The 26,621-nt window shown below is 44.3% G+C and overlaps 1 protein-coding gene across 2 annotated transcripts in view; it reads right to left on the bottom strand.

Annotated features, from left to right (window-relative positions):
- LOC137304528 (cAMP-dependent protein kinase catalytic subunit alpha-like) overlaps positions 1-26,621 on the bottom strand; it is a 126,769-nt gene that overhangs the window by 80,305 nt on the left and 19,843 nt on the right. The window contains exon 1 of one of the 2 annotated variants that reach the window (XM_067973163.1): positions 11,828-12,241. The exons of the other annotated variant lie outside the window; for it this stretch is intronic. Coding sequence (XP_067829264.1) covers positions 11,828-11,849 — 22 coding nt within the window. The 5' untranslated portion in view covers positions 11,850-12,241. Of the gene's footprint in view, positions 1-11,827; positions 12,242-26,621 lie in introns of those variants that run through there. 2 annotated transcript variants of the gene reach the window in all.

The raw sequence follows: 26,621 nt of genomic DNA, 5'->3' as shown, positions 1-26,621 counted from the left end.
CTGGTGACCGACATTTGTTGGCTGGCAGTTTGCTTGTCCAGGTTTACAGTTGAACCAATGGATTTAAATTTCTCGGCTTCTACCCGCCTCATCTGTGCCTCCCGCTCGCACTCATAGAATCATACAATCTTACAGCACACGAAACCGTTCGGCCCATCCTGTCTGTGCCGGCTCTTTGAAAGAGCTATCCAATTAGTCCCACTCCCCCGCTCTTTCCCCATAGTGCTGCAAATGTTTCCTTTTCAAGTGTATATTCAATTCCCTTTTGAAAGTTACTACTGAATCTGCTTCCACCACCCTTTCAAACAGGTCATTCCAGAGCATAATAACTTGCTATATAAAAATAATTCTCATCATCGCTCCTCCTGGATCTTTTGCCAATTATCTTAAATCTGTGTCCTCTGGTTATTGACCCCTGGAAAGAGTTTCACCTGTCCCTGTTGGCCGCCTGCACCCTCACCAGCTGCTTGTCAGGTTTTTTTTTGTGGGGGGGGAGGGGGGGGGCTTTTGCGGGGATGAAGTGCCACCATAACGTCACCAACCACCCCAGTGACTTTACTTACGTCGAAGTGGACAAGATAAATACAGAACAGGCTTCAAATAAAATTAAACGAATGAAGCAAAATTGAAGCTAAAATCGCAGCCCCTCCTCCTCGTGCCCCCTGATAACCTGGTCAGACTGCCCTCCACCCACCTCCCTCCCAGTTTGGAAACTTCTGTCCTGAATCTGCACCTACCTGATTATTGACAATGGATAATTATCCTTCCAGATTAATGGAACAGATTAACTGGTCATTTATCTAATTACTGCTCATGAGATCTTGCTGCGTCCAAAATGACCACTAAATTTGCCTACGAGACTGCACTATGTGAAGCAGTTAACAATGTTTCTGAGAAGCAACAAGGTGCTGTATAAGTGCACGTCTTTCTTTCCAAAATATGCCAATATCAGACCTACAGCAGGATCCCTTCTTGGTTCAAAGCCTATTACCACAGTGTTTAGAAATTCCACAAGTGCTGTTTAATGAATTCCATCGGTGGCTGCACACTGGTAAATGCTGATATCTTGACCGGTATTCACACAGGACCAGGAAATTAACCCCAAGAGGAATGTGCAGGATTCAAAGACCCAGGTCGGAGCAGAATAACAAAATGATACAGCACAGAAGGAGGCCATTTGGGCCATCGTGCCTTTGTTGGATCTTTGAAGGAGCTATTCAATTAGTCCCACACCCCTGCTCTTTCCCCATAGCCCTGCAAATTTTTCCTTTCAGGTATATCTTCAAGGCTCTTCTTCATTCTTCCCATGATGTGCATCTCTGTGTGATGTAGGAGTTAAATTTAGCTTGATTGGTTCTGGGGAAAACCATGCGATTTTGCATGTTCAAAAATCTGCATCATGATGTCAAGGATGGCCAGTGCATCATGTTGCCCACTACTCCTGCATCCTTTAAAACCCCAGAACCTGTATAATGGCATCTGAAACTCAACTGAAACTAAGGAACCAAAAGACACCAAAACAGCAGGGTTAGAGGATGGGCTTGTTGCATCTGAAAGAAGCATATTGTTCAAAGCCTGAAGAAGATCTCACACGCTAGGTAACCTTCATCATCCATCACCTTCCACATGCCACAGGAGGCTACAAACACAGTGCAAAACTTAGGAAAAGAGGAGGCCACTTTAAAAGATGCAAATCATCAACTGCCAGGGTGTATCTGCCAAAGACTTATCAGGTGTAGCAGTCAAATTGAGACAGAATGCTTGGTGAAAGTGTACAGATTTCTCTATGTGGCTACCTTGCAAATTATTATGAATTGAAACCTGACTGAGGGACTCCCAAAAAGCCACTTAGAAACAGCTGACTGACCTTTAACTAGAATCCTTGGGTTTCTTCCCCAAAGATGACAGAGGTGCAGAATGCACTGTGCCATCCAGTTAACTATCTGTGGCTTAGTAGCTGCCTAGACTTATAAAGATGGTCAGCACGAGTATTGGTCTATGAGTATCTACACAATAAAATTGGTGCTCCATCTCCAACTGGTATGGCGATACAATGAGGGAACAATTTCTTAAAATGAAATTCAGGAACAGCTTTAAGAGTCTAAGGAGTCTCTGAGCTGAATGCTTAATCAAATATAGTTATCACTAACCCTGTGAGCAGAGATAAAAGCTAACAATTGTGTAGTTTTCCATGTGAGGAATTTAAGGGCACATGTCTGAAGAGGTTCTAACGGTTACATTCGTCCATGAGAAACTGAACTATGGTCTCAATTTCGGACAAGTGAAGACCAGTCAGAGCTTAACGTCCAAGTAGCTTGCATAAACAAGACGACAATGGGTGATACCCTAACAAACCAGATGTGAACAAATCAGGAATAACTGATACAGCTGCAATATGTACATGAGTAGAACTGTGTTTTAAACTAATTTCAAACTGACACTCCAGGGTCTGAAAATGTTCTAGAGCAGTCACTGCTTGGTGGCTGAAAGCAAGATGGATTGTTAAGTTTGTCCCCATTGACTCCCCTCCCTCCATCAGACATTGCATGAACTGCAAACAGGACTACGCAAGGGGATTCCTTGCAAAACATTGTTCTCTTGTGACCACAAGTAGAGATCCAGAGCTGAAGTCTGATTAATCTGAGAAATAGGATATCTGCAAGAGGACCATTGATTAACCATGTTCAGTTGAAGTAGCTGCATAAACAGACAAGCTTCTGGGGACCTTGTAGCCTTGACACAGAGTATCTGCAAACAATCTCTGGCTGGAATACATGACCCCCTCCTGCAGAGGGAATATCAATTTCTGAAGCACTATATACTGATCTAAAAGTAAAGAGATTCTTTGCTGGGTAGTTCCCAACACTGCTCCTCAAAATGATGAGATTTCTGGTTACTGGCTATAAAATAAAGTACTTTGACGATGAGTATCTGCTGCATGATTGCACCAGCGGAATCCCGATATCGAGCTCGATCGCCAACTAGAGCGGCGGTAAAATGACGGACAATTCTTGGCTCTAATTAAATTCAAGAATAACTTTAAAAGTTTCCTAAGGAGTCTCTGAGCTGAATACTAAATAAAATATACGAACAGAGATAAAAGCTAATAATAGTGTAGCTTTTCATGTGAGGAATTTAAGGACCAATAATTGAAATAATTGAAGACAGCTGATCCCAAGAGTCACAGCACCTATGCACAAGCACTCTGAAGACCATGGGTGCTAAGGAATAGTTTGCAGCAATGGCTTTATCCTTTGAAGTTTAATCTGAGGAATTTATGGTGATATGGCAGAATGGCAGCATACATCTTTTAGGTCTTTTACAGCCAAACGGGCCTGGATATACCACCAGAAGAATCTGAGGCAATGTTATCACCTTCATCACTCTCGGTTGAGGAACTAAATTAATAGTTTTAGATCCTGCCTTTTTGGAAATTACTAAGTGCCAAAGTAGAGACCTAGGGCTCAATTTGAGGGGGAAATTGCGGGTGCGTTGGGGGGGCGAGGAGGCTCCGAAAATCACGGAAATCCCGTTCGGGTTTGGAAGCCGGCTCCAACCTGCTGACTTCTGAGTTTCCCAGGGACCCACCTGTGTGCGTGCGGGCAACCCGAAACCGGAAGTCCCGCCGGCTGATGACAGTTAAAGAGCCAAATGTACCTCATTGAGGTACTTAAGGCACTTATGGCAGATTAAGTGATTATAACGATTATTAATTTACCTGGGCGGCTTGCCCGCCGCTTCTGATTCACGCCTGGTGAAACCAGGAAAGGGCCAGATCAGGGAAAAAGAAACGAAATAAAGTTCTTCAAAAACCATAGAAGGAAGTTAAAACACAAAAGCAATCTACCTTTCCACCCTACTCCGACGTCTCCCTCGCCGATGTCCCCCTCTTCCCCCCCCCTCACCTCCCATCTCCCCCACCCCCGATCTTCCACTCTCTCCCCCCCCCTTGATCTTCCGTTCCAGCACCGGATGATGTCTCGCTCACTCTCTTTCGCTCCTTCCTCCCTCGCGTTGCAGCTCCTGACGGCAGCCAGCCTATCCATCAGGCTGGCTGTCGGGCGTGAAACCCGGAGAGCACTTTAATCATCAGCAATCACCATGCGATCGCGTTAAAAACGGTAAGTTTTATGTATGCAGGTTTGCCATGCACACCTTCACCAGCACCCCCGCTGCAACCATTTCAAAATCGACCCCCTACTCTCTTCAGCTTTGGATGAACTATTTCAACTGTTCCCAATGCTCATCAAACTTGGGGGACAATGCTGCTATCATCTCATAAGTAATCGGGTTGAATTGTAACAAACGGGGTAGATTTTTGGCTCTGGTTTGTCATTTCAGATAAACAGCTTGTCCAAAAGGGTTTCCTCTGTTGTTTCAGTGGACTTGAGCTACACAAACTATTGAGCTATATGATGAATCCACTATAGCAGTGAAACTCCTTCTAGTAGGTAACAGCAGTATCAGACAATAACATCTTGCCTTCAAACTGATTGCGATACATAATTCCCCAAAACTGAGTGCAACCATAAAAAGGGTCAATAGAATTTTGGGTTTTATAAATTGGGGCAAAGAGTACCGAGTAAAGAAGTAATGATGAATTTATACACAACACTGGTTAGGCTTTAGTTAATCTACCATCATAGAAAGAACATTGAACCTTTGAGAGTGTATAGCATAGATTCACCAGGATGATACTAGGGTTGGGAAACTATAGTCATGAGATACTGGGACTATTTCCATTAGAGCAGAGAAGGTCAAGAGAAGAATTAATAGAGGTTTTTAAAATTATGAAGAGTTGTTAAGTAGGGAAAAACTATTTCCTGTGGTTGGGGAGTCAGTGATGAGGGATCATCAGTTATTCCTAAGAGAATAAGGAGAGAGCTCAGAAATTTCTTGATAAGGAGGATTGTTGGAGCATAGAATGCTTTATCACAGAGAGTGGTTGAGGCAGACACCATTGCATCTTTTAAGGGTAAAGTGGATAAATATTTGAAGCAGAGGAAGTTATAGGGCTACGGCAAGAAAGCAGGGCAGTGGGATTAATTTTGGATTGACCTAGCAAACAGCCAGCACAGACACAATTGGTCTCCTGTGCTGTAAATTTCTATGGCTTCTAACATGAAAGGAGTCACACCTATAGTTGCTAGGTTTTAGCTCTGGCAAAAGGCATCTGAACTCCACAAGCAAACTGGAAGTCACTTACAACATCTCAGCTTGAAGGTCTATCAGGCAAAAGTCATGTTGTTTACATGATGGAAGAATACCGTTTCTGGAAAGAATCTAGTTGTGTGCTGTTACAGTATCTTGCTGTGACATTTGACTTCTATTATTACTTAATCTGTAAATAAATCCAACCGAGCAATTTTAATCTGTACTCATTGGTATTCTCCATTTTTGGAACCAATGGGGGAAACTGGTGGCATCCCATATATTCTTCAGTGAGTGATATACAGTGATTAAGGGTTAACTGTTAAACCTGAGCATGCCAACCCACACAAGAGACATATAAAGATCCAGGTTTTGCTTTACAGGGGACTTGGTCTACTTGTGGAAACTGCCATCTAGCAGCAATCTTTTCAACCAGCAGACTAAAATGTTGGGAAACAGCCTCAACTGTAACACTGATTATCCCTCAAAATCTAAAATGAAGAGGGTGCCTCTGATAGTTTCCAAGACCCACGCATTTCAAATGACACTTTTCCTGCAGGCACTGCTGGTAGTGGGCCCCAACTCCATCTGGGTCACCAGTGTGTGGGAATTGCTGCAGACTGTATCAACGTTTGGGGTGCTAATGGGGAGTACTGCGGTGTAATTTGTATCAGGGTTATCTGGTCGCCCAAGCAGAGGGCTGGAGCAGCTTCGGGATCATTTCTTTAACTGTCATGGCTTTTTTGGTCCTCCCAGTAAGTACCTCCTGTAAGGTACAGGGGTACTTTTGACTGCCCAGCACTGGCCAGGTCTGGGGTTACTCATTTTTTTTATTCGTTCATGGGATGTGGGCATCGCTGGTAAGACCAGCATTTATTGCCCATCCCTAATTGCCCTTGAGAAGGTGGTGGTGAGCCGCCTTCTTGAACTGCTGCAGTCCGTGTGATGAAGGTTGTCCCACAGTACTATTAGGTAGGGAGTTCCAGGATTTTGACCCAGCGACGATGAAGGAACGGCAATATATTTCCAAGTCAGGATGGTGTGTGACTTGGAGGGGAACAGGTGGTGTTGTTCCCATTTGCCTGCTGACCTTGTCCTTCTAGATGGTAGAGGTCGCAGGTTTTTTGGGAGATGCTGTCGAAGAAGCCTTGGCGAGTTGCTGCAGTGCATCCTGTGGATGGTACACACTGCAGCCATGGTGCGCCGGTGGTGAAGGGAGTGAATGTTTAGGGTGGTGGATGGGGTGCCAATCAAGCCGGCTGCTTTGTCCTGGATGGTGTCGAGCTTCTTGAGTGTTGTTGGAGCTGCACTCATCCAGGCAAGTGGACAGTATTCCATCACACTCCTGACTTGTGCCTTGTAGATGGTGGAAAGGCTTTGGGGAGTCAGGAGGTGAGTCACTCACCACAAAATACCCAGCCTCTGACCTGCTCTTGTAGCCACAGTATTTATGTGGCTGGTCCAGTTAAGTTTCTGGTCAATGGTGACCCCCAGGAGGTTGATGGTGGGGGAATCGGTGATGGTAATGCCGTTGAATGTCAAGGGGAGGTGGTTAGACTCTCTCTTGTTGGAGATGGTCATTGCCTGGCATTTGTCTGGCGCAAATGTTACTTGCCACTTGTCAGCCCAAGCCTGGATGTTGTCTTGCTGCATGCGAGCACGGACTGCTTCATTATCTGAGGGGTTGCGAATGGAACTGAACACTGTGCAATCATTAGCGAACATCCCCATTTCTGACCTTATGATGGAGGGAAGGTCATTGATGAAGCAGCTGAAGATGGTTGGGCCTAGGACACTGCCCTGAGGAGGTCCTGCAGCAATGTTCTGGGGCTGAGATGATTGGCCTCCAACAACCACTACCATCTTCCTTTGTGCTAGGTATGATTCCAGCCACAGGAGAGTTTTCCCTCTGATTCCCATTGACTTCAATTTTACTGGAGCTCCTTGGTGCCACACTCGGTCAAATGCGCCTTGAAGTCAAGGGCAGTCAGTCTCACCTCACCTCTGGAATTAAAGCTCTTTTGTCCGTGTTTGGACCAAGGCTATAATGAGGTCTGGAGCTGAGTGGTCCTGGCGGAACCCAAGCTGAGCATCGGTGAGCAGGTTATTGGTGAGTAAGTGCCGCTTGATAGCACTGTCGATGACACCTTCCATCACTTTGCTGATGATTGAGAGTAGATTGATGGAGCGGTAATTGGCCGGATTGGATTTGTCCTGCTTTTTCCGGACAGGAAACACCTGTGCAATTTTCCACATTGTCGGGTAAATGCCAGTGTTGTAGCTATACTAGAACAGCTTGGCTAGAGGCACGGCTAATTCTGGAGCACAAGTCTTCAGCACTGCAGCCAGGATATTGTCGGGGCCCGGAGCCAATGTCCCATGTCTCTGTTTGAAGCTAAGTGGAAGAATGGAGAGAATATCTGAATCGCTCTGCACTCTTAATAAGAATAAGCGCTCCAGTCTACTTATGCAGAAGTAGCACATTGGGTGCGATTAATGGGCGGCACCAGTGCGTTGTGGGCCTTCATGAGTTGATGCTAAAGAAAATAACTGTGAGGTTCAGTAGCTTTGCTCTTACTTTGTACTTGGGCAATGAAATGGACATTACCAAAGTGCCACTTGCAACGCTCATTTGAGTATAGTTGTGATGTGTTAGCTTGGCAGCTCCCATCAGGGGAAGGCTTGCACTGCTGATTCAATGGCATCTTCCTGGGAGTGGTCAGTATAACCTCCCTCTGCTTTTGAGATATTCATTGCTGACCTATTGGGAGTGTATCCAGATTAGTGACCCTCACCACTCCCGAACTGAACGTGGCCTTTCTTCTATCTATTTGAATCAGGGCACCTGGTTTAAGTGCTTTCAGATTTGAGCTGAGACCTTGGCGTAACTGTGCTGGCAGTGGCGAAGTCATGTTTAGATGACAGGCATTTTAGGCATCGTTCATGACAATCAAGTCAGCTAGGCTCAGTGGTAGCACTTACACCACTGAGTCCAAAAGTTGTGAGTTCCGGTTCCACTCCAGGACTTGGGCACCTAAGCCAGGCTGCCACTGCAATGCAGTACTGAGGGATTGCAGCACTATGGGAGTGCTGTACTGTCACAGGTACCGTATTTCAGGTGAGACGTTAAACAAAGGGCCTGTAGCCTGTTCAGGTGGACATAAAAGATCCCATGCTACTTGTTCAAAGCAGAGCAGCATTTTCTCCTGTGTGCAAATTGGCTTCTACGCTTGCCTACAAAACAAGTGACTACACTTCTACTTCATTGGCTGAGAAGCAGTTTGGGGCATCTCAAAGACATGAAAGGCACTTTATAAATGTAAAATTTTCTTGCTTGATCAGAGATAGCGAATGGAATATTGCATTTTGCAGATGGTTAAAACAGCAAAAATAGGTGTAGAGATTTTGGTCCAATTTGTAAAGGTTCTTGATATTCTTGGTGGTTGCAGTATAACATACTTACATTGGCACAATGGGATGATAGGCGTACTAAGCATTGAACAACTCAGCGGGGGAAACTTGCTGTACTAAGTGTTTATATTCAATCCAGTACCTTAGTTCCCTTTGTTTTTCTCTGTCTGTCTTTTAAATAAATTTCTGCTGTTTACTCTTTTTATGATTGCCGGAGAAAGCATGAGATGGCGGTGTTGAATGGCGTGTTTGGAATAATTCTGCTTGCGGTTGAGCCATTGAACAGCTACTGTACCATTATTTAGTTCCGTTTTGCAATGAGAATGTTTCTTTCCCCCCAGAACGTGCTGGTTGCTCCCAATTGGTGCCGACACCTAGAGTTCAAACAAGGACAGCAACGAAACAGTTCTGAACAGCAGTGCTGAACGGTTCTGACACCCCAAGTCCCAAAACAGAGACTATACATCTGTGCCAGTAACATTAAAATAATTAAAATGCAAATGTAGCAACTGATTTACAAACTGCAGTAAGATTGAAGAGTTGATCCAATTTCACATCGGCAGATGTGAAATTTTTGCCAGGAGCAAGAACCACACTCCCAGAGGGGGAGTAACAAATTGGTGTTATTGTGCAGGACCTGGAGCTTTATAGGACATGGGACTAGGGAACAAAGTGCAGTGCCATCCTTCTTTGATATCACAAAATCATATTTTTGTGTGCGCTAAATCACAGTTTCCCAGAAACAAGCTGGGCTCATCTCTTATGGTGTGTGGAAGATGCTGTATGAAGAAATAAAATTACAATTATTTGTAGCTTCCCCCTCCCATCCCCACTCTCCTCGCTGCCTGACCGACTTACGCTATAACTGAAAATCGGCCCCTTGACCTTCAGGTTGACTACGGCTTGGCAGTCTTCAGCCATACAAAGGCACTTTACAAAGTAGTAAAACGAAGAATGGAAATGCCAGGGGAGATGAGGAGGGATAGCTGAAGGCTCAGGTGAAAAGATGGATTTTGAATGGGTTTTTAAAGGAGAGAGAAGTGGAAAGGTGGGGTTTAGGGAGGGAGTTCCAGAGAGCAGCGCCAACAGCTGAAAACTCTGACGGGGTTAGAAAACAGAACAGTGTGAGAGGAAAAGCAAGACTGGAGGAGGTTGCAGAGGTAGAATGAAGCAAGTCAATGGGGGGATTTGAAGTTGAGGACGAGGATTTTAAATTTCATGTGCTGGGCACAAAGGCGTCAAAGTAGGTCAGTAAGGACAGGGGTGATGGGCAAGTGGCAGTGAGTGCAGGATAGGATGGAGGCAGCTGCATTTTGAACATCCTGGAGTGCATGGTGTGGACGAAAGAAAGGCAGCAAGGAGAGTATTGGATTATTTGAATATGAAGCTAACAAAGGCATGAATAAAACTTCTGCATAATGGGGGCAGATTTTGTGCTGGGAGCTGAGACCGATGGCTTCAATCTTCCTGATGTTCCGCTGAAGGAAGTTGTGACTCATCTAAGACTTGATGATATACTGCCCAGGCATCTGTGGGTGGATACAAAGAAACTATTTCCCTGGTGGGTGAATCCAGAACAAGGGGGCATAATCTTAAACTTAGAGCTAAGCCATTTAGGACTGAAATCAGGAAGCACTTTTTCACACAAAGGGTGGTGGAAATCTGGACTGAAATCGATAGGTTTTTGTTGGGTAAGGGTATCAAGGGATATGGAGCAAAGTCAGGTAAATGGAGTTGAGGAACAGATCATCCATGATCTAACTGAATGGCAGAACAGGCTCAAAAGGTTGAATGGCTTCCTCCTGTTCCTATGCTCAATTTTTCCTGTAGATGGAGATTTTCATGACAAGATCCAGGTTGCATCAATCCCTATCATGGCTCAGGAGACTACAAAGTAAAGTAAACCCCGAGTCATCCCAGACAGACACAACTTCTTCTATAGTCCCAGTGATCAACAGCTTCTGAATATTTCCCTTGAAGGCAAATCTGTAACAGATGCCCTTTCTGGAGCCAAGTTGGCTACTGCATCTCGAGATTGTCCTGTGGCAGGCCCTATCAAGCTTGGACATTATGAGGCCAAAATTCTCTTCCACCAATTAAGTTGATTGTATCCACTGCCTGAGCAAGGCTGGAACAAGTGACGTAGGGAAAAGTTGTGGCTATTAAAGAGCGCTGAAGATTGGCGCAGTTAGGGATCAGTTATGCGAAACCACCTGTGGCATCAACCATTGAAGATGTCACCAGTACTGGAGGGACTTGTCAGTTTTTCACAAAGATGGGGTTTTTAAACTAACAGCTGAACCTGAACTAATCGGCTGCCGTGCAATCCTTCTTCTGCGACATGACTGCCAAGCTCTGAGGTAGACACTCCAGAACTGATAATTGCTAAGATCAGGCCCTATAGATTCCAATTGTGAAAAGCAACAAAACCTTCAAATTCCACAGAAAAACTATACTTAGGTTTACAGGTCTTGAGATTGGAATTGTAAGAACGTGTTAACCTTTCAAACAACCCATGGAACACAGATATATTACAGCTGCTGAAGTGTTGGAGGTTGGAGAAGGAAGTTCCAGGGATCATTTGTCAATGTGTGCAGTACTACTGATCCATTCAATGAGGGAAATGGACTCAGGCATTAGGACACTAGACCCGCTGTTCATTAGCACAATGTTTATCCTAACTCTAAAAATAAAAAGGGAATTTTTTTGAAGCAAAAGGTAACCTGGATACATGTGCACAAAAGTGGAATATATAATCTATAAAAAATTATTTAAAGAGTTTTTAAATATATCCCGTTTTTGCACAGATGCTGTAATCCTCCAGTACGTGTGGAACTGGCACAGAACGACATGAGTTTGCAAAACCTCTTTCATCAATATTCATCTACTACACCTAACACACCTACACACATGGGTTAGTGTCATTATTGGCCTCTCAGATTTGATATATTTGAACATTAAGAATGAGCTGGAACATAGAGAGAGATCACCACATATAGCCAGTCATATCAAGTCCAGTGATTTTAAATAGGAGGCATTTGTAAACACAGTGATGCACGTTGAGAGATACTGGCCTCAAAAAAGACTGATCATATGGTCTGATTTTAAAAAGTATTTGTAAAAGCTTCTCCTCAAAACTAATACAAAAACTCCATGTTGGCATGGAGATCTGTGCGCTTCTTTCTACACTAAACTTTGAAATGCCAAGAGTGAACAATTAGAAATCAGTGTGACACAAGACAGCTCGTGCTGTACATTTGCTTACCATTCATACTGTCTTCAACCATCCCGCTTTCCTGTCCTGCCTTTAAGAATGAGCGGTGAGCGATGTACCCTACCGTCAGCTCCTGTATGGTGTCCGGCTGACTGCTCTACAGTCTGCTCAAAGGCTGAGCTGCAACAGTTTACTCTGCAACAGTGTAAACATTGGTTTGTGCACAGCTCCAGCTCGAACGAGCTCACCCCTTCCACAAATCACACCTGGAAATCAGCGCAATCCAGCCTCAGTCACAGCAGAGTTTTCTGAGATCAGTCACTTCAACTTTCCCAAAACAAGCGAATCGGGGCATGAAAGGGAGAGCCGGCAAACAATCAACGATACTTCAGTAAATAGCTTCCATCATCTCCTAAGAGTTTACTGGGAGACTACATCAGGGTCAACGTAACACGCTCAGCAAAGACAACAAGAAGCTGTCACAACGCTGGGGCCCCTGCCTTGAGCAGCCAGTGCAGAGAGGGCAGCACAAATCAGCTCACGTGATAGCCACCCAAGGATGTCAACCTTCTGCACTCCACAAGCTGTGCTGCATATTCACATGGCAACACTGATAGAATTACTATATTTACACTGGACTTCCTGACTTTGCATGGCCACTGCAGCCTGTCCGAAGCAAAGAAAAGGAAGAGCGAGGGTGGTTTTGTAACAGCCAGTTCAGTTAAACCTCTTATTACAAGGGCACTCTCAGTTCACATGATAGGAAGCAGTTTCCAAAAACAAAATCATGCTTCTAACTGAACTTGCTCTCACACTAGAATGCCTTTGTAATCCTGCTGCAGTATTGAAAACTTCGTATTGTTAGATGCTGTGACTTATCATCTCACGCTGCAACACTTGCCACCAGGACAGTGTTGAGGGAGCTTTACTCTGTATCTAAGCCGTGCTGTACCTGCCCTGGGAGTGTTTGATGGGACAGTGTAGAGGAAGCTTTACTCTGTATCTAACCTGTGCTGTACGTGCCCTGGGAGTGTTTGATGGGACAGTGTAGAGGGAGCTTTACTCTGTATCTAATCCATGTTGTACCTGCCCTGGGAATGTTTGATGGGACAGAGTAGAGGGAGCCTTACTCTGCCTCTAACCTGTGATGTACTTACCTTGGGTGCTTGATGTTGACACATGGTGCAAACATGGAAAACCATTTTTTCTTCGCACTAACATTCCTCACTGAGCTAAGCATTGAAGAACATGAAAACACATCTCTACAACACTATCACACTAGTAGCAAGTGTCTGGCCATTTTTGGTGCTATAGAAACTGAATGCAATGCAAAACAGATTAATCATGTGTGCACAAAGAGCATTCTTAATGAGTTTATACGTTATTATCTGGTGAGGTACCTCACTTGCACAGGGATCTCAAGTGCCTTGACATAGATGTGCTGAGTGTGGTCTATCAGCATAACAGAGAGACAAGGGCGATCAAACCGTATCAACTTGGATCCAAAAAATTAAAAGCCAGTCTGGTTTGAAGTTAAGAGAATTCAGACGGATGAACATTTTCGCCCCAGGCTTGCAGAGAGATCTGACAGATAGCCAGCTGCAGTTCAACACTGCATTTGTGCAATAGCATTGGTTTGCTCTCACACAAACACAGAGGATAAGTATCAAACTGTACACAACCTGCGCGGAGGGACTATGAAGGGGGACTACAGTATAAGTAAAGATCAGCCTTGTGACTCTTGCCGAGAATTACCTTGGGGTCACTCCCGATAGGCCGCCGTAACGTCAGCGGCTGTAACTTCAGCGGAAGCCCCCTTTGTGCGTATATCGGGGTTTCTGCCGATCGTCCGCCGAAGTTATGGTGGCCAATCGGGAGAACCCCCACCACCACTCCAGAAACTTCCTGGTCCCAGTAGGCAGGGTCATAAAGGAGGAGACGAATGTGGACACATGGAGAGATTTACAACTTCAAATCTATAGCGGTGATCATCACAAATGTATTATTATTGGCGCTGGGATACTTGAACTGATCTTGGGAGAAGATTACAAAACAATGGCTAAACATTAAAATGAAATCATTTTTGGATTTTGAATTAAATCAGACTGAACTACACCATTATGAAAATAGAATTACAAATTCTCTTTTAAATGTAGTTCAGTTTATATTTTGTTACTGGTGCCAGACTGCGCCCAAGAAACACTGAAAGCACAAATTTGTGGAACAGAACCGAGGGCCAATCCCGCAGATCGAGACTACTGTAGTTTATACCAAACAAGAACACGGATACAGCCTCCACCCTCCCTGCCGCACACCATTCTGAAATGAAAATAACTCCCACTGCTGACTCCTGCTGCCACAAACAATACCCACATATCTAAGGCACAAACTCGTCACCCTGACACTTTCCAAACCACTCCGTGCTGCTGCACAAAAGAATCCCAACTGAAGCTACACCCAATAGAGGAAGATTCCAAGTCCACAGTAATTAAGCACTTTTGGATAAGATGAAAGCCAAGAGGAATGGGACGAGCACTCGTCAAGCATTCTCAATTTACTGACTTTAATAAACACTCCTTAATACTCAATCCTTAGATTTTCCTGCCCCCAGAGCCACACGATTTGTCTCCATTACATTATAAACATGATCATGAAGGATGGGCCTTGCCTCCACTTGAGAAAGTAACAAATGATCCCATTGTGGAATTTATCTTTTGCATCTGAACAATTGGCATCAGTTACCAGTATCGACAGAACAGTTTGTGGCACCTCTACAAATTCCTCTCCTGTAGCACGTTTTAATGTGGAAAATCACTCCTCGGTCTCACCTACAATTGGATTTCCTGGTTGAAAGCCCCAAGTTACGCCATTGCTATCGTGCTGCCCCTAAATGACAATGCATCATCTATTCAGAGCTTATTCCAGAACAAAACAACTTTGGAAAAGAAATAAAGAACTTGCATTTACATCCCACTTTTTATGTCTTCAGGGCACCCCAAAGTACTTCACAGCCAATGAATTACTCCAATTAAATTACAATCAAATGCAGTTGCTGTTGTTTTGTAGGCAAGCACGGCAGCCATAATGAGCAGAGCAAGGTGCCTCAATCATTAATGAGATGAGTGACCAGTTCATCTGTTTTAATAGCAGTGGCTGAGGGAGGAAATGTTGGGCAGATCACTGCGCAAACTCTCTGCTCTTCTTCGAATTGTACCATGGGATCTTTTACATCCACCCGAACAGGTAGACGGGGCCTTGCTTTAATATCTCATTGTAACGGCACCTCTGAATGGGCAGCATTCCCTCAGCACTGCACTGGAGTGTCAGCCTAGATTATGTACTTGGGTCCTGAGTAATCTTCTGACTCAGAGGCAAGAATGCTACCTTCTGAAACCAAGCTGACACTGTTTCAGACAGTCAGTGAAGGAGAGGGTGACAAACTGTGGTAGAATTATTGGATCTACGTGAAGTGCCATAGCCTACCTACAGTTTTATCACTGTGAAGCTATTCAATGCAGAGCTTCTGCCACTTAAAATAAAACTTCAGTCAAGTTGGAAACAACAGCCTGCAAGACACATGGTGGTCATGGATTTGGCCAGGATACCAAACTCTACAGAGGGCACAGGTGGAATTGAAACAATGGCAACCCAAAAATATATATTTTTAATTCGTTCATGGGATCTGGGCATCGTTGGCAAGGCCAACATATATTACCCATCCCTGATTGCCCTTGAGAAGGTGGTGGTGAGCCGCCTTCTTGAACCGCTACAGTCTGTGTGGTGAAGGTTCTCCCACAGTGCTGTTAGGAAGGGAGTTCCAGGATTTTGACCCAGCAACGATGAAGGAACGGCGATATATTTCAAAGTCGGGATGGTGTGTAACTTGGAGGGGAACGTGCAGGTGGTGTTGTTCCCATGTGCCTGCTGCCCATGTCCTTCTAGGTGGTATAGGTCGTGGATTTGGGAGGTGCTGTCGAAGAGGCCTTGGCGAGTTGCTGCAGTGCATCCTGTAGATGGTACACACTGCAGCCACGATGCGCCGGTGGTGAAGGGAGTAAATGTTTAGGGTGGTGGACAGGGTGCCAATCAAGCAGGCTGCTTTGTCCTGGATGGTGTCAAGCTTCTTGAGTGTTGTTGCAGCTGCACTCATCCAGGCAAGTGGAGAGTATTCCATCACACTCCTGACTTGTGCCTTGTAGATGGTGGAAAGGCTTTGGGGAGTCAGGTTGTGCTGGAATACAATTCTGCTGCTGCTGCACCCACAGGGCCTCATGGATGCCCAGTTTTGAGCTGCTAGATCTGTTCTGAATCTATCCCATTTAGCATGGTGGTAGTGGTGTCCTCAGTGTGAAGACGGGACTTCGTCTCCATAAGGACTGTGCGGTGGTCACTCTTACCAATACTGTCATGGACAGATGCATCTGTGTCAGGTAGTTTGGTGAGGACGAGGTCAAGTAGGTTTTTCCCTCGTGTTGGTTCGCTCACCACCTGCCGCAGGCCCAGTCTGGCAGCTATGTCCTTCAGGACTCAGCCCGCACTGTCAGTAGTGGACCCACTCATGGTGATGGACATTGAAGTCCCCCACCCAGAGTACATTCTGTGTCCTTGCTGCCCTCAGTGCTTCCTCCAAGTTGTGCTCAACATGGAGGAAAACTGATTCATCAGCAATTTTTTTTTATTCGTTCATAGGATGTGGGCGTCGCTGGCAAGGTCAGCATTTATTGCCCCTCTCTAATTGCCCTTGAGAAGGTGGTGGTGAGTCGCCTTCTTGAACCGCTGCAGTCCATATGGTGAATCTCTCCCACAGAGCTGTTAGGTAGGGAGCTCCAGGATTTTGACCCAGCGACAATGAAGGAATGGAGATATATTTCCAAGTCGCGATGGTGTGTGACTTGGAGGGGAACGTGCAGGTAGTGTTGTTCCCATGTGCCTGCTGCTCTTGTCCTTCTAGGTGGTAGAGGTCGCGGGTTTGGGAGGTGCTGTCGAAGAAGCCTTGGCGAGTTGCTGCAGTGGATGGTACACAGGATGCACCGCAGCAATTTGTAAGCATTGTGGACAGACTCCTTCGATATCAACGCTTGCCCTTATAAAGCTGCTGCTCCACAGAGGCCTGGCTGACTGGAAGAAGCTTCAAACTTAGTAGGAATTCAAATGAGTAAAAGAAAACTGTACTCTGCAAATTTCATGAGGGCAGCAATCCTCCAGAGATCCACAATTGCAGTTTTTTTCTGTAGTAACTCCAATCCATTTCTAAAAATAGATCAGATTTACCTCAAAAGAACAATACAGTACATCATCCACGACCTCTGCACTGCACCATCCTATTTAGATCAGAAACTCCTTGTGGTTGTCTCGTTAAAGCTTATGAATGACATCCAGTGTGCAGATCAAGTTCCAGCATGATTGCACAGAAGACTTCGCACACCCAGTACAATTTATATTTTTAATTAACAACAAATTAGATGTTCAAAAAATAATTTCTCACCACACATGTGCAAAAAGATGACACTTTCTGCGTTTCATTAGCGGTGACACAGCTAGAGCCTCATCTCTAATTTTCCTGACCGTGACTTCCTCAGTTCCTCAGTTGCTAACTGCACCGCCCAGTGTGGAACTGAGTCAGGCAGACTGAGAAGGTCCCAGGTTCAATGCCAAGTTAGCTGATCTTAACCAGGATTATGTTTGGGGCACTACAATTGGCCTCAGCATGCCTGAGTTAGGGAGGGGGGAAAATCCACCAGGGTTCCTGGCTCCTAGTCACCATTCAACGACTTCTGCTGGTTGGGAAAAGATCAGATTGGCTGCAATGATCTCCACTGTTGAGTAGTCTGCTGACACTCATCTCTGGTGTTCTTTCGTGAAGAGTAACCGCTTGGGCAAGGTACCAGAGTGTGTGGTTGGTGCCCACGGGACTGTAAACCAGCATGGATTAGTGCCTTCACGAGAGGAGGAGAATTCAACAACAACTACTTGCATTTATAGCGCACCTTTAATTAAGTAAAACGTCCCAAGGTGCTTCACAGGAGCATTATCAAACAAAACTTGACACTGAGCCACATAAGGAGATATTAGGACAGGTCACCAAAAGCTTGGTCAAAGAAGGACGTTTAAAGGAGCATCTTAAAGGAGGAGAGAGAGGTAGACAGGCAGAGAGGTCTAGGGAGGGAATTCCAGAGCTTAGGCCTGGGCAGCTGAAGGCACAGCCGTCAATGGTGGAGCGATGAAAATCGGGGATGCGTCACAGGCAAGAATTAGAGGAGCGCAGAGATCTCAGAGGGCTGTAGAGCTGGAGGAGGCTACAGAGATAGGGAGGGGCGAGGCCATGGAGGAATTTGAAAACAAGGATGAGAATTTTAAAATCGAGGCCTTGCTGGAACAGGATCCACTGGCTTGCAGCTTCTCACCCCATATCCTTTCCACCAGCCAACAAAACCGCAAGAAAGGGTTTTATCCGGCTGTAAGATTACCAGCTGTTTCACCACATACAGTGGAACCCTGTTATAGTGATTGATGTGGCAAGTAGCCCAAATTATCTAACCTTGGCTAACTGATCAGAATTGGTGATGTGTACTGTACTACTGAACAGCATTGCTAGGCGTTCAACACCACTTCAAACAGCTGACAGTTCAGTTCCAAACCAGCACTCTCAGTGGCTCAGCTGTTTAAAGTACCGATGAGTGACGAGAGGGATTCCGTTCAGACTGTCAGTTTGGGGCTGAAAGAAATAAACAAAAAGAACACTGCTGCAAGTATTAACAGTGCTGAGCAGCTCCGCAGGAGGAGAGGCCGAGCAACTCACTAAGCTGCTGTGCAAAGTGACGGTAAAAACATAAAAGAACTCTTATTAAGTAGCACATTTGGGGATTCCAACATAAAATGAATCAGTACAATTGACAAGAATTAATACACTTGGGCTCTGGCAAGTACAATTAGAGTGTAATCACTACAAGCAAAAATCACTAAAAGTAGGTGCCATTGTACAAGTATGCGACTGAAGAGATCAGAACTGTTGACTTTGAGGAGGTCAGGCTAGGTCACATCTAGTCTCAACTCAACTTTCCTACATTACAACAGTGACTACGCTTCAAAAGTACTTCATTGGCTGTAAAGTGCTTTGGGACGTCCTGAAGTCGCAAAATATATAAATGCAAGTCTTTCTTTCTTTCTAACTGTAATTATTTTAACTTTGTATAGATATGAGGAGCTGGACTTTCCTCCTGGGTGATATTGCTGTCACCCTCCACCCTGACCACACCCCATTTTTCTGGTTTGGGGTCAATGATATATCCAGGGTGGACTTCCCGGAGTAGTCCGCTCTACAGAGGGAGCCTGTCACTGCCAAACCTGGAAGACCCAATGGTGCTGCAGCAGGGTATGCGCTGTAGCACTCGAAGGGGGAACAGCTACATTTAAAGGGGGAGCCTGAGCGCCCTGAAGAGCAGGGGAAAAAAGGTGTGTTTAAATGGCTCACAACGAGCCCACACGGCAGCAGTTGGCATGAAGAAGGCATAGGAGAGGGAGGAAAGGCCAGGATCAAGTCTTTACTCTTCTTCAATGGATTTGGCCACCTCTCCACTGTTGCAGAGTCGAGACCGCCACCCCATTCTGGTCTTACTGGGAGGTCAGTACTGCGATAGGAAGGCAGGTGACTGTGTTTTCTCTACTTCAAAAGGGGTTGCTGGCTTTTGTTCTTGGGTAACAAATCGTTAATTAGGTTGCCGTGCTAGGTTCTGTGTTATGCTGTTGTTAGTGGGGTGGTGACACTGTGAGCTGGTACCAGCCATTTCATTCTGAATCAGGAATTGCTTACATGAATTTCATTATTGTGTAACGTCAAAATCAAACGTGTTTTATGTATTAAAATTGACTAACTGGTACAGGTGAAAGGGACTGTGGATGCTCCTACAGTTGCAAAGTTACTCCATTGTATTTTTATCCGGTAATATATTTACAGTTTGTCTGCTTTCCTTCTTCAAACAAATGGATAAAATTAGGGTTTATCTCCAGTTCTTGCTAGATTCCAAAGACAGGCTCTGTAACAGTGTCAAATTCCCAACCTAAGGGCTACGGCTTAGAAAAACATTCTGTTGCCAAGGGGCACAAAAACTGCTTCAGTTCTCAGGACTTTGTTTTATTGCAAGAGATTATTTTATTTTAAGTGTCCATTCTCGCCGCTGGAGATGAGACTGCTGAGAATACTTATGAACTCTGTTATAAATTCCTGTTGCCTTGTATTAATTTCATTCTCTTCATTTTATAACTACTTTATTTTGTAAATAAATCTGATGGGTTATTTTAACCTGTCAAATCTCCAGCCCATGTGTAATATTTTCTATCTATCAAAGTGATTTGGAGAGCATGGCACAAAACTAAGCTTGATTCAGTAGCAGTATCACATTCGGGATAATGTTCTTGCACTACGTGGGGGCAAAAATTTGAAAACAGCAGGTATAAGGGCCGAGGTCCACTCACAGAAACTGGCAGGCCACTGAATGAGAAAACAGTGCAAAAGAGCTCAAAACTGTAACACATGACAAGCACATACAAATCCCAGATAGGTCCCGAGGAAAGATATGAGAAACTTAAACTTTCAGTCCAGAAAAAAAGGTGGTGGAGCTCATCAAAGTACATAAAATATTACATGGAATGGATCAGGTAAGTTTAGTTTATCTACATAACCAGTCATTTCAATTCAAAAGTAATTCATTGTGTGAAGTGTTTTGAGATGTTTCAAAGTGATGCGGTGCTATAAGTGCAAGCAGTATTTTAGCACTTCAATATTCAAGCCAGCAAAATGGGATCAGAGAACATAAATTTAAAACTCAAGGATGCAAAATGTTTGGAATAATCTGACAGCCAGCATAGTACAGGTAAAGACATCGAGGTTATTCACAATTAGGTGCATGATGGCAGAGCTAGGGTAGTGGGGGAACGAGTTTCACTGTGCCAAGTGTCTTTTTCTCATCTCTGACTTTTCTTGCGCTATAATTTAAATTTGTTTCAGGACTGAGGTTTTTTGGAAACCACCAAAAAGCTGTTTTCAGTTAGCTGTATTTACACAAGAATTTTTAGACACAAGAAGAATGTGATCATTACCCCCATCAAACCCATCCTTTTTTACAGATCAATCCTACCTACCAATCCTATCCCTCAATCCCTTCTCTCTCCAGAATGGCATCTAATTGTCTTTGAACCTGTTTATAATGCTGGCTTCAACGTCCCTTCTTGGTACACCTGACTTCCCTTCTTACTCTTACATTTTTAATTGTGGTATGGTCTGCTATTTGAATGGAGAGCAATTGCCTGGATCAACATGGTCAATTCTCTTCACAATTCTGAACCAAATTTTTGGAAAAACCTCCTCTTTTCCAAAATAAAAACAATCCCACATCTCTAACTGGTTCAGTTGGTAGCACTCTTGCTTTTAAGTCAGAAAGTTGTAGGTTGAAGCCCCACATCTGGACTTGAGCACATATTACAGGCTGACACTTCAGTGCAGTATTAAGTGGGCGCTGCATTGTTAGGAGGTGTTGTCTTTTGGATGAGAGGTTAAACTGAGGCCCTGTCTGCCTGTACAAATGCATGTAAAAAATCACATGGCACTATACTTCATCCAAAGGTTAAGAGAGATGTGCAGTAATTTACTAATAGTGCTATCAAGCAAAACCAACTCAACAACAATCTGCTCATCGACCGTCAGTTTGGGTTGTGCCAGAACCTCTCAGCTCCAAACCTCATCATAGCCTTGATACAGACATGGACACAAGAGCTAAATTCCAGAGGAAAGATGAGAGTAGCTGCCCTCAACATCGAGGCAGCATTCAACCAAGTATGGCACCAAGGAGCCCTAACAAAACTGGTTAATGGAGATCAAAGGGAAAACCCTCCAGTGGCTTGAATCATACCTGATGCAAAGGAAGATGGTCCTGGTTATCGGAGGCCAATCATCCCAGCCCCAGGACATCGCTGCAGGAGTTCCTCAGGGAAGTGTCTTCGGCCCAACCATATTCATCTGCTTCATCAATATCTTTCCCTCCATCATAAGGTCAGGAATGGGGCTGTTCACTAATGATTCCACGGTGTTCATTTCAATTCACACTCCCCAATCATGAAGCAGCTCATGCCTGCCTACAGCAGGACCTGGATAATATCCAGGCTTGGGCGAAGTGCCACATAATGACCATCTCAAACAAGAGAAAGCCCAGCCACCTCTCTTGACCTTCAACAGCACCACCATCTTGGGGGTCATCATTGACCGGAAGCTGAACTGGACCACTATATCAACAATGACTACAAGAGCAGGTCATAGGCTGGGTACTCTGAGGCATGGCTTACTTCCTGACCCTTTGAAGCCGCTCCATCTACAAGACTGAAGTCAGAAGTGTGATGGAATACTCACCACTCGCCTGGATGGGTGCAGCTGCAACAATACTCAAGAAGCTTCACACCATCCAGGCTGGAGTGGTTCACTTGATTGGTGACCCTGGATTCAATATTCTCTCCCTCCACCAATGGCGCACTATGCCTGCAGTATGTACGATCTACAGGATACAGTGCAGCAACATGCCAACGTTACTTTGACAGTTACTCACTCCCCTTCAGCTTCTATCCCCAAGAAGGACAAGTGCAGCAATGTTGTGGGTACACCATCACCTCCAAATCACACACAATCCTGATTTGGACATGTATCGCTAATCCTTCATTATCCCTGGCTCAATATCCTGGAATTCCTAGCTACCACCATTGTGGGAGCGCCATCACCACAAGGAATGCAGTGTTCAAGAAGGCCCACCAACTTCACAGAGCAACTAGGGATGGGCAATAAATGCAGCCTTGGCGGCATCACCCATATTCCAAGAACAATTTTTTAAAAATTGAAAGAAGAGCAAGGGAGTACTCCCGGTGCCCTGTACAACATTCATCCCTCAACCAACATGATTAAAAAACAATTAACTGGTCATTTATTTCACTGCTGTTTGTGAGGCCTTGCTGTGCGTAAATTGGCTGCCACATCTACCTAAATAACAACAATGACTACAATTTCATTGGTAATTCATTGGTTGTGAAGTACTTTAGGACATTTTGAGGATGTGAAAAGCACTAAATAAATGCAAGTTCTTTCTTTTTCCACAATGTAAATTCCCGATACATGGAATCGCCTTGATTGCTCGCTCTCAGGTGCAATAATATCCTTCCTATAATTAGGTGACCAGAACTGCATACCGTATCTAATTGGGTGGTGTGATCAATACGTTCACAGCAACAATGCAATCTCATTTGATTTGTCTCTGCAATTTCAACAAAGTACATTATTTGCTGTTCTCACTGGTGCTTTATCCACTATAACCCTTAGATCTCTTTCCTGATCCGCAGAGTTTATCACTGGTCCATTTGATACATGGGCCCTCATTTTATCCCCTTGCTCCTATACTAATTATTTTACACTTATCCACATCTGCCAACTTAAAGATCAAAAACCTTCTGAATCTGGTTGCATTGTTCCTCATTATTTATTTTGTCTCTTCCAATAGATTAAATTTATACTGTGCCTTTTGTGCAACAGAACCTTCCAATGTCTGTTAAGGGCGGCGGGGGACGCGGTGCAGTGGACACAACAGGAATTAGGGGAAAAGTTAGGGAAGGTGAGAAAAGGCGTGGTAAGTTTTGAGAAAAATTTTGAAGTTAGGGAGATAGGTAGCAAGCAAAGAGATTTAAGAAGAGTTCCAGGGCTGTTCTGGGTGAAGCTCTGGTTGCAATCACCTCTCCTATTTGTACTCATTGGGCCGGAACTTGCTACAGTGGGGCATCTCGTGCCATACGTTGTTAGTTAGACTTTTTCTTGCACCCTTCAGCTCAAAAATATTTTGTGTCCTAACTTGCTGGTATCGAGCTGATAATGGTGCAACGAGGGCAATGGGCAACTGGAACCTTAGTGAATGGCGGGGCCAACAGTATCTCTCCTTAACTAATTAGATTTAAGGATTGAGAAATAAACAGAGGAAGTTTCAAGTCAGTTACAGAAAAATAAATAGAGGGAAAGAAAGATTGGATTTGGAAAGAGAGAGAAAAAAAGAGTCAGAAAGGAAAAATAATTTAAAATTTGACATTTTCAAAATCTCCAACAATAATTCACTACTTGAAGGAATGAGACTGCACAGTTTAAATTATTCACTTTCTGGGCTAGAGAGGTTGATTGGCAGTCATTAACAATTATCACTTCATTAAAAGGGTACTTATGCTATTAATTACTAGACTTAATTTTGTGGTGAGTTTAATGGCAATTAATGTACAAATCAATAACAGGGAGACTAAGGGCGAGATGCTGTTTGTACGAAGCAAACGGAAGAACAGTGGAAATCGACCATCAAATTCTAGAGATTCGCAACTCACAGCTTATCTCTTAAACCCCTGAACTTGCTGGCTAATTTGCACATTAAATAATGGCGTGTGTTCACATGGTGTTATTTTTATTAGCAAGTTCTGGCCCATTATGTCTCTCACTGTCTGCACCTCCCATGGTGTGTGCTCTCTCTCTCATTAGATCTGCTATTCTTTATATCTTTATTCAGATTGTCTCCTCCTTAGGTTTTTTGGTTGATACTCTCTTTATACCTTCCCCTAGGTACACTCAAGGTCTCTATGGCTCCCCGGGAGCATTCATTCATTTATTCACACACACATTCACTCTCTCTCCGTGCCTCTCCTGGGTACACTCATTGTCCCTCTCTCTCCACCTCCCCTGGGTGTGCTCAGTGTCTCTCTTTCTCCACCTCCCCTGGAAGCACTAATTGTCGCTCTCTCACTCCCTCTGTCATTTCTAGGTGCACTGACGGTCTCTCTTTCTCTGAGCTTCGAGATGTGCTTCCTCTGGCTGCACCCACCGTTTCTCTTTCCCAGTGGCTTTCCTGGGTGCAGTCACAGTCTCTTTTTCTGCCTCTCTGTGGTTCTCCCAGGTTTGTTTGTTCATTCATCCTCTCTCTCTCTCTCTCTCAGTTTGCTATTCATTATTCTCTACAACCCCTCTATACCTTTATTCGTGTTGTTTCTCACAGTCTCTTTTTCTGCCTCTCTGTGGTTCTCCCAGGTTTGTTTGTTCATTCATCCTCTCTCTCTCTCAGTTTGCTATTCATTATTCTCTACAACCCCTCTATACCTTTATTCGTGTTGTTTCTCTCTTAGGCGTTTTGCTTGATTTGTGCATCTTATTATTGGCATTTCCTTTCGATCTCCCATTCCACCCAGCTTGTATGGTGTTTAGAGGTCTGGCAGGAACATTTCTCTAACTCAGCGTTGCCACTGGCAAGATATTGACACCGTTCCAAGAGACTTGCAGAGCTACTGACTGCAAATGAAGCTGCCAGGCGGCAGGGTGAAGGGGCACCCGTGGAGGATGAAAATCCCGGGTAAGGCTGCAGAGCCACCTGCAGGAATTGGAAACTGCCCAGAGTAGTTGGGAGAAGGTTAAATACTAAATCATCAGTAACAAAAAAAAAGTACAAACATTTTCCAATGAGAGGGTAGGACTGTGAGAGGTCAGAATGATAGGACATTGTGGAGAGAACTGAACTGCGGAAAATGAAACATGAGCAAGGAGCATCAGAATCAGCCCGGGAGAGCGGAGCAAGGATATACACCACTCTTCATCATTACTGACCTGCAGTTTGGTGAATAGGAACATAGCAACAGGAGTAGGCCATTCAGCTCCTCGAGCCTGTTCCGCCACTCAATTAAATCATGGCTGATCTTTAGCTTAACAGCATCTACCTGCCTTGGTTACAAAACCCTTAATACACTTGCCTAACAAACATCTATTAATCTCAGTCTTGAAATTTCCAAATGACCCCTACCCTCAACAGCTTTTTGAGGGAGAGTTCCAGATTTCCACTACCCTTTATGTGAAGAAGTGCTTTCTGACATCACCCCTGAACGGCCTAGCTCTAATTTTAGGGTCATTCCCCCTTGTTTGGACTCCACCGCCAGAGGAAATAGTTTCTCTCTATCTACCGTATCAATTCCTTTAATCATCTTAAACACCTCAATTAGATCACCCGTTAATCTTCTATACTCGAGGGAATATAAGCCTAGTTTATGCAACCTGTCCTCGTAATTTAACCCTTTTAGCTCCGGCATCATTCTGGTGAATCTGCGCTGCACCCCTGCCAAGGCCAATATATATTTCCTGAGGTACGATGCCCAGAACTGAACACAGTACTCTAAATGGGGTCTAACCAGAGCTTTATATAACTGTAACATAACTTCCACACCTTTGTATTCCTGCCCACTTGAGATAAAGGTTAACACTCTATTAGTTTTTTAAAAAATTTTTTGAACCTGTTCACTAGCTTTTAGTCATTTCTGTACTTGGTCTCTCTCTCTCTGCTCCTCTACAGTTCCTAGTTTCTTGCCATTTAGAAAATACTCTGATCTATCTTTCTTTTCCAAAATGGATGACCTCACACTTTCCCACATTAAACTCCATCACTCACTTAATCTATCAATGTCCCTTTGCAACTTTCTGCTCCCATCTACACTATTTACTGTGCCACCTAACTTAGTGTCATCAGAAAACTTGGATATACAGCTCTCTATTCCTTCATCCAAGTCATTTATAAATACAGTGAAAAGCTGAGGCCCTAGTACAGATCCCTTGGGGGACACCATTAGTCACATCCTGCCAATTTGAGTACATATTGAATCAGGGACAGGGACTCAATAAAATTAACATAAGTAAAGCAACAGTAATAAAGAAAATAATGGCACTAAAGAGTAACAAATCCCCAGGACCAGATGGTTTCCATCCCAGGGTTTTAAAGGAAGTAAGTGAGGACATTGCAGATGCCCTAAC

This window comes from Heptranchias perlo, chromosome 37, assembly GCF_035084215.1.
Source record: "Heptranchias perlo isolate sHepPer1 chromosome 37, sHepPer1.hap1, whole genome shotgun sequence".
Taxonomy (NCBI): Eukaryota; Metazoa; Chordata; class Chondrichthyes; order Hexanchiformes; family Hexanchidae; genus Heptranchias; species Heptranchias perlo.
The sequence above is the reverse complement of the archived record's forward strand: the minus strand, read 5'-3'. Positions and strand labels throughout refer to the sequence as shown.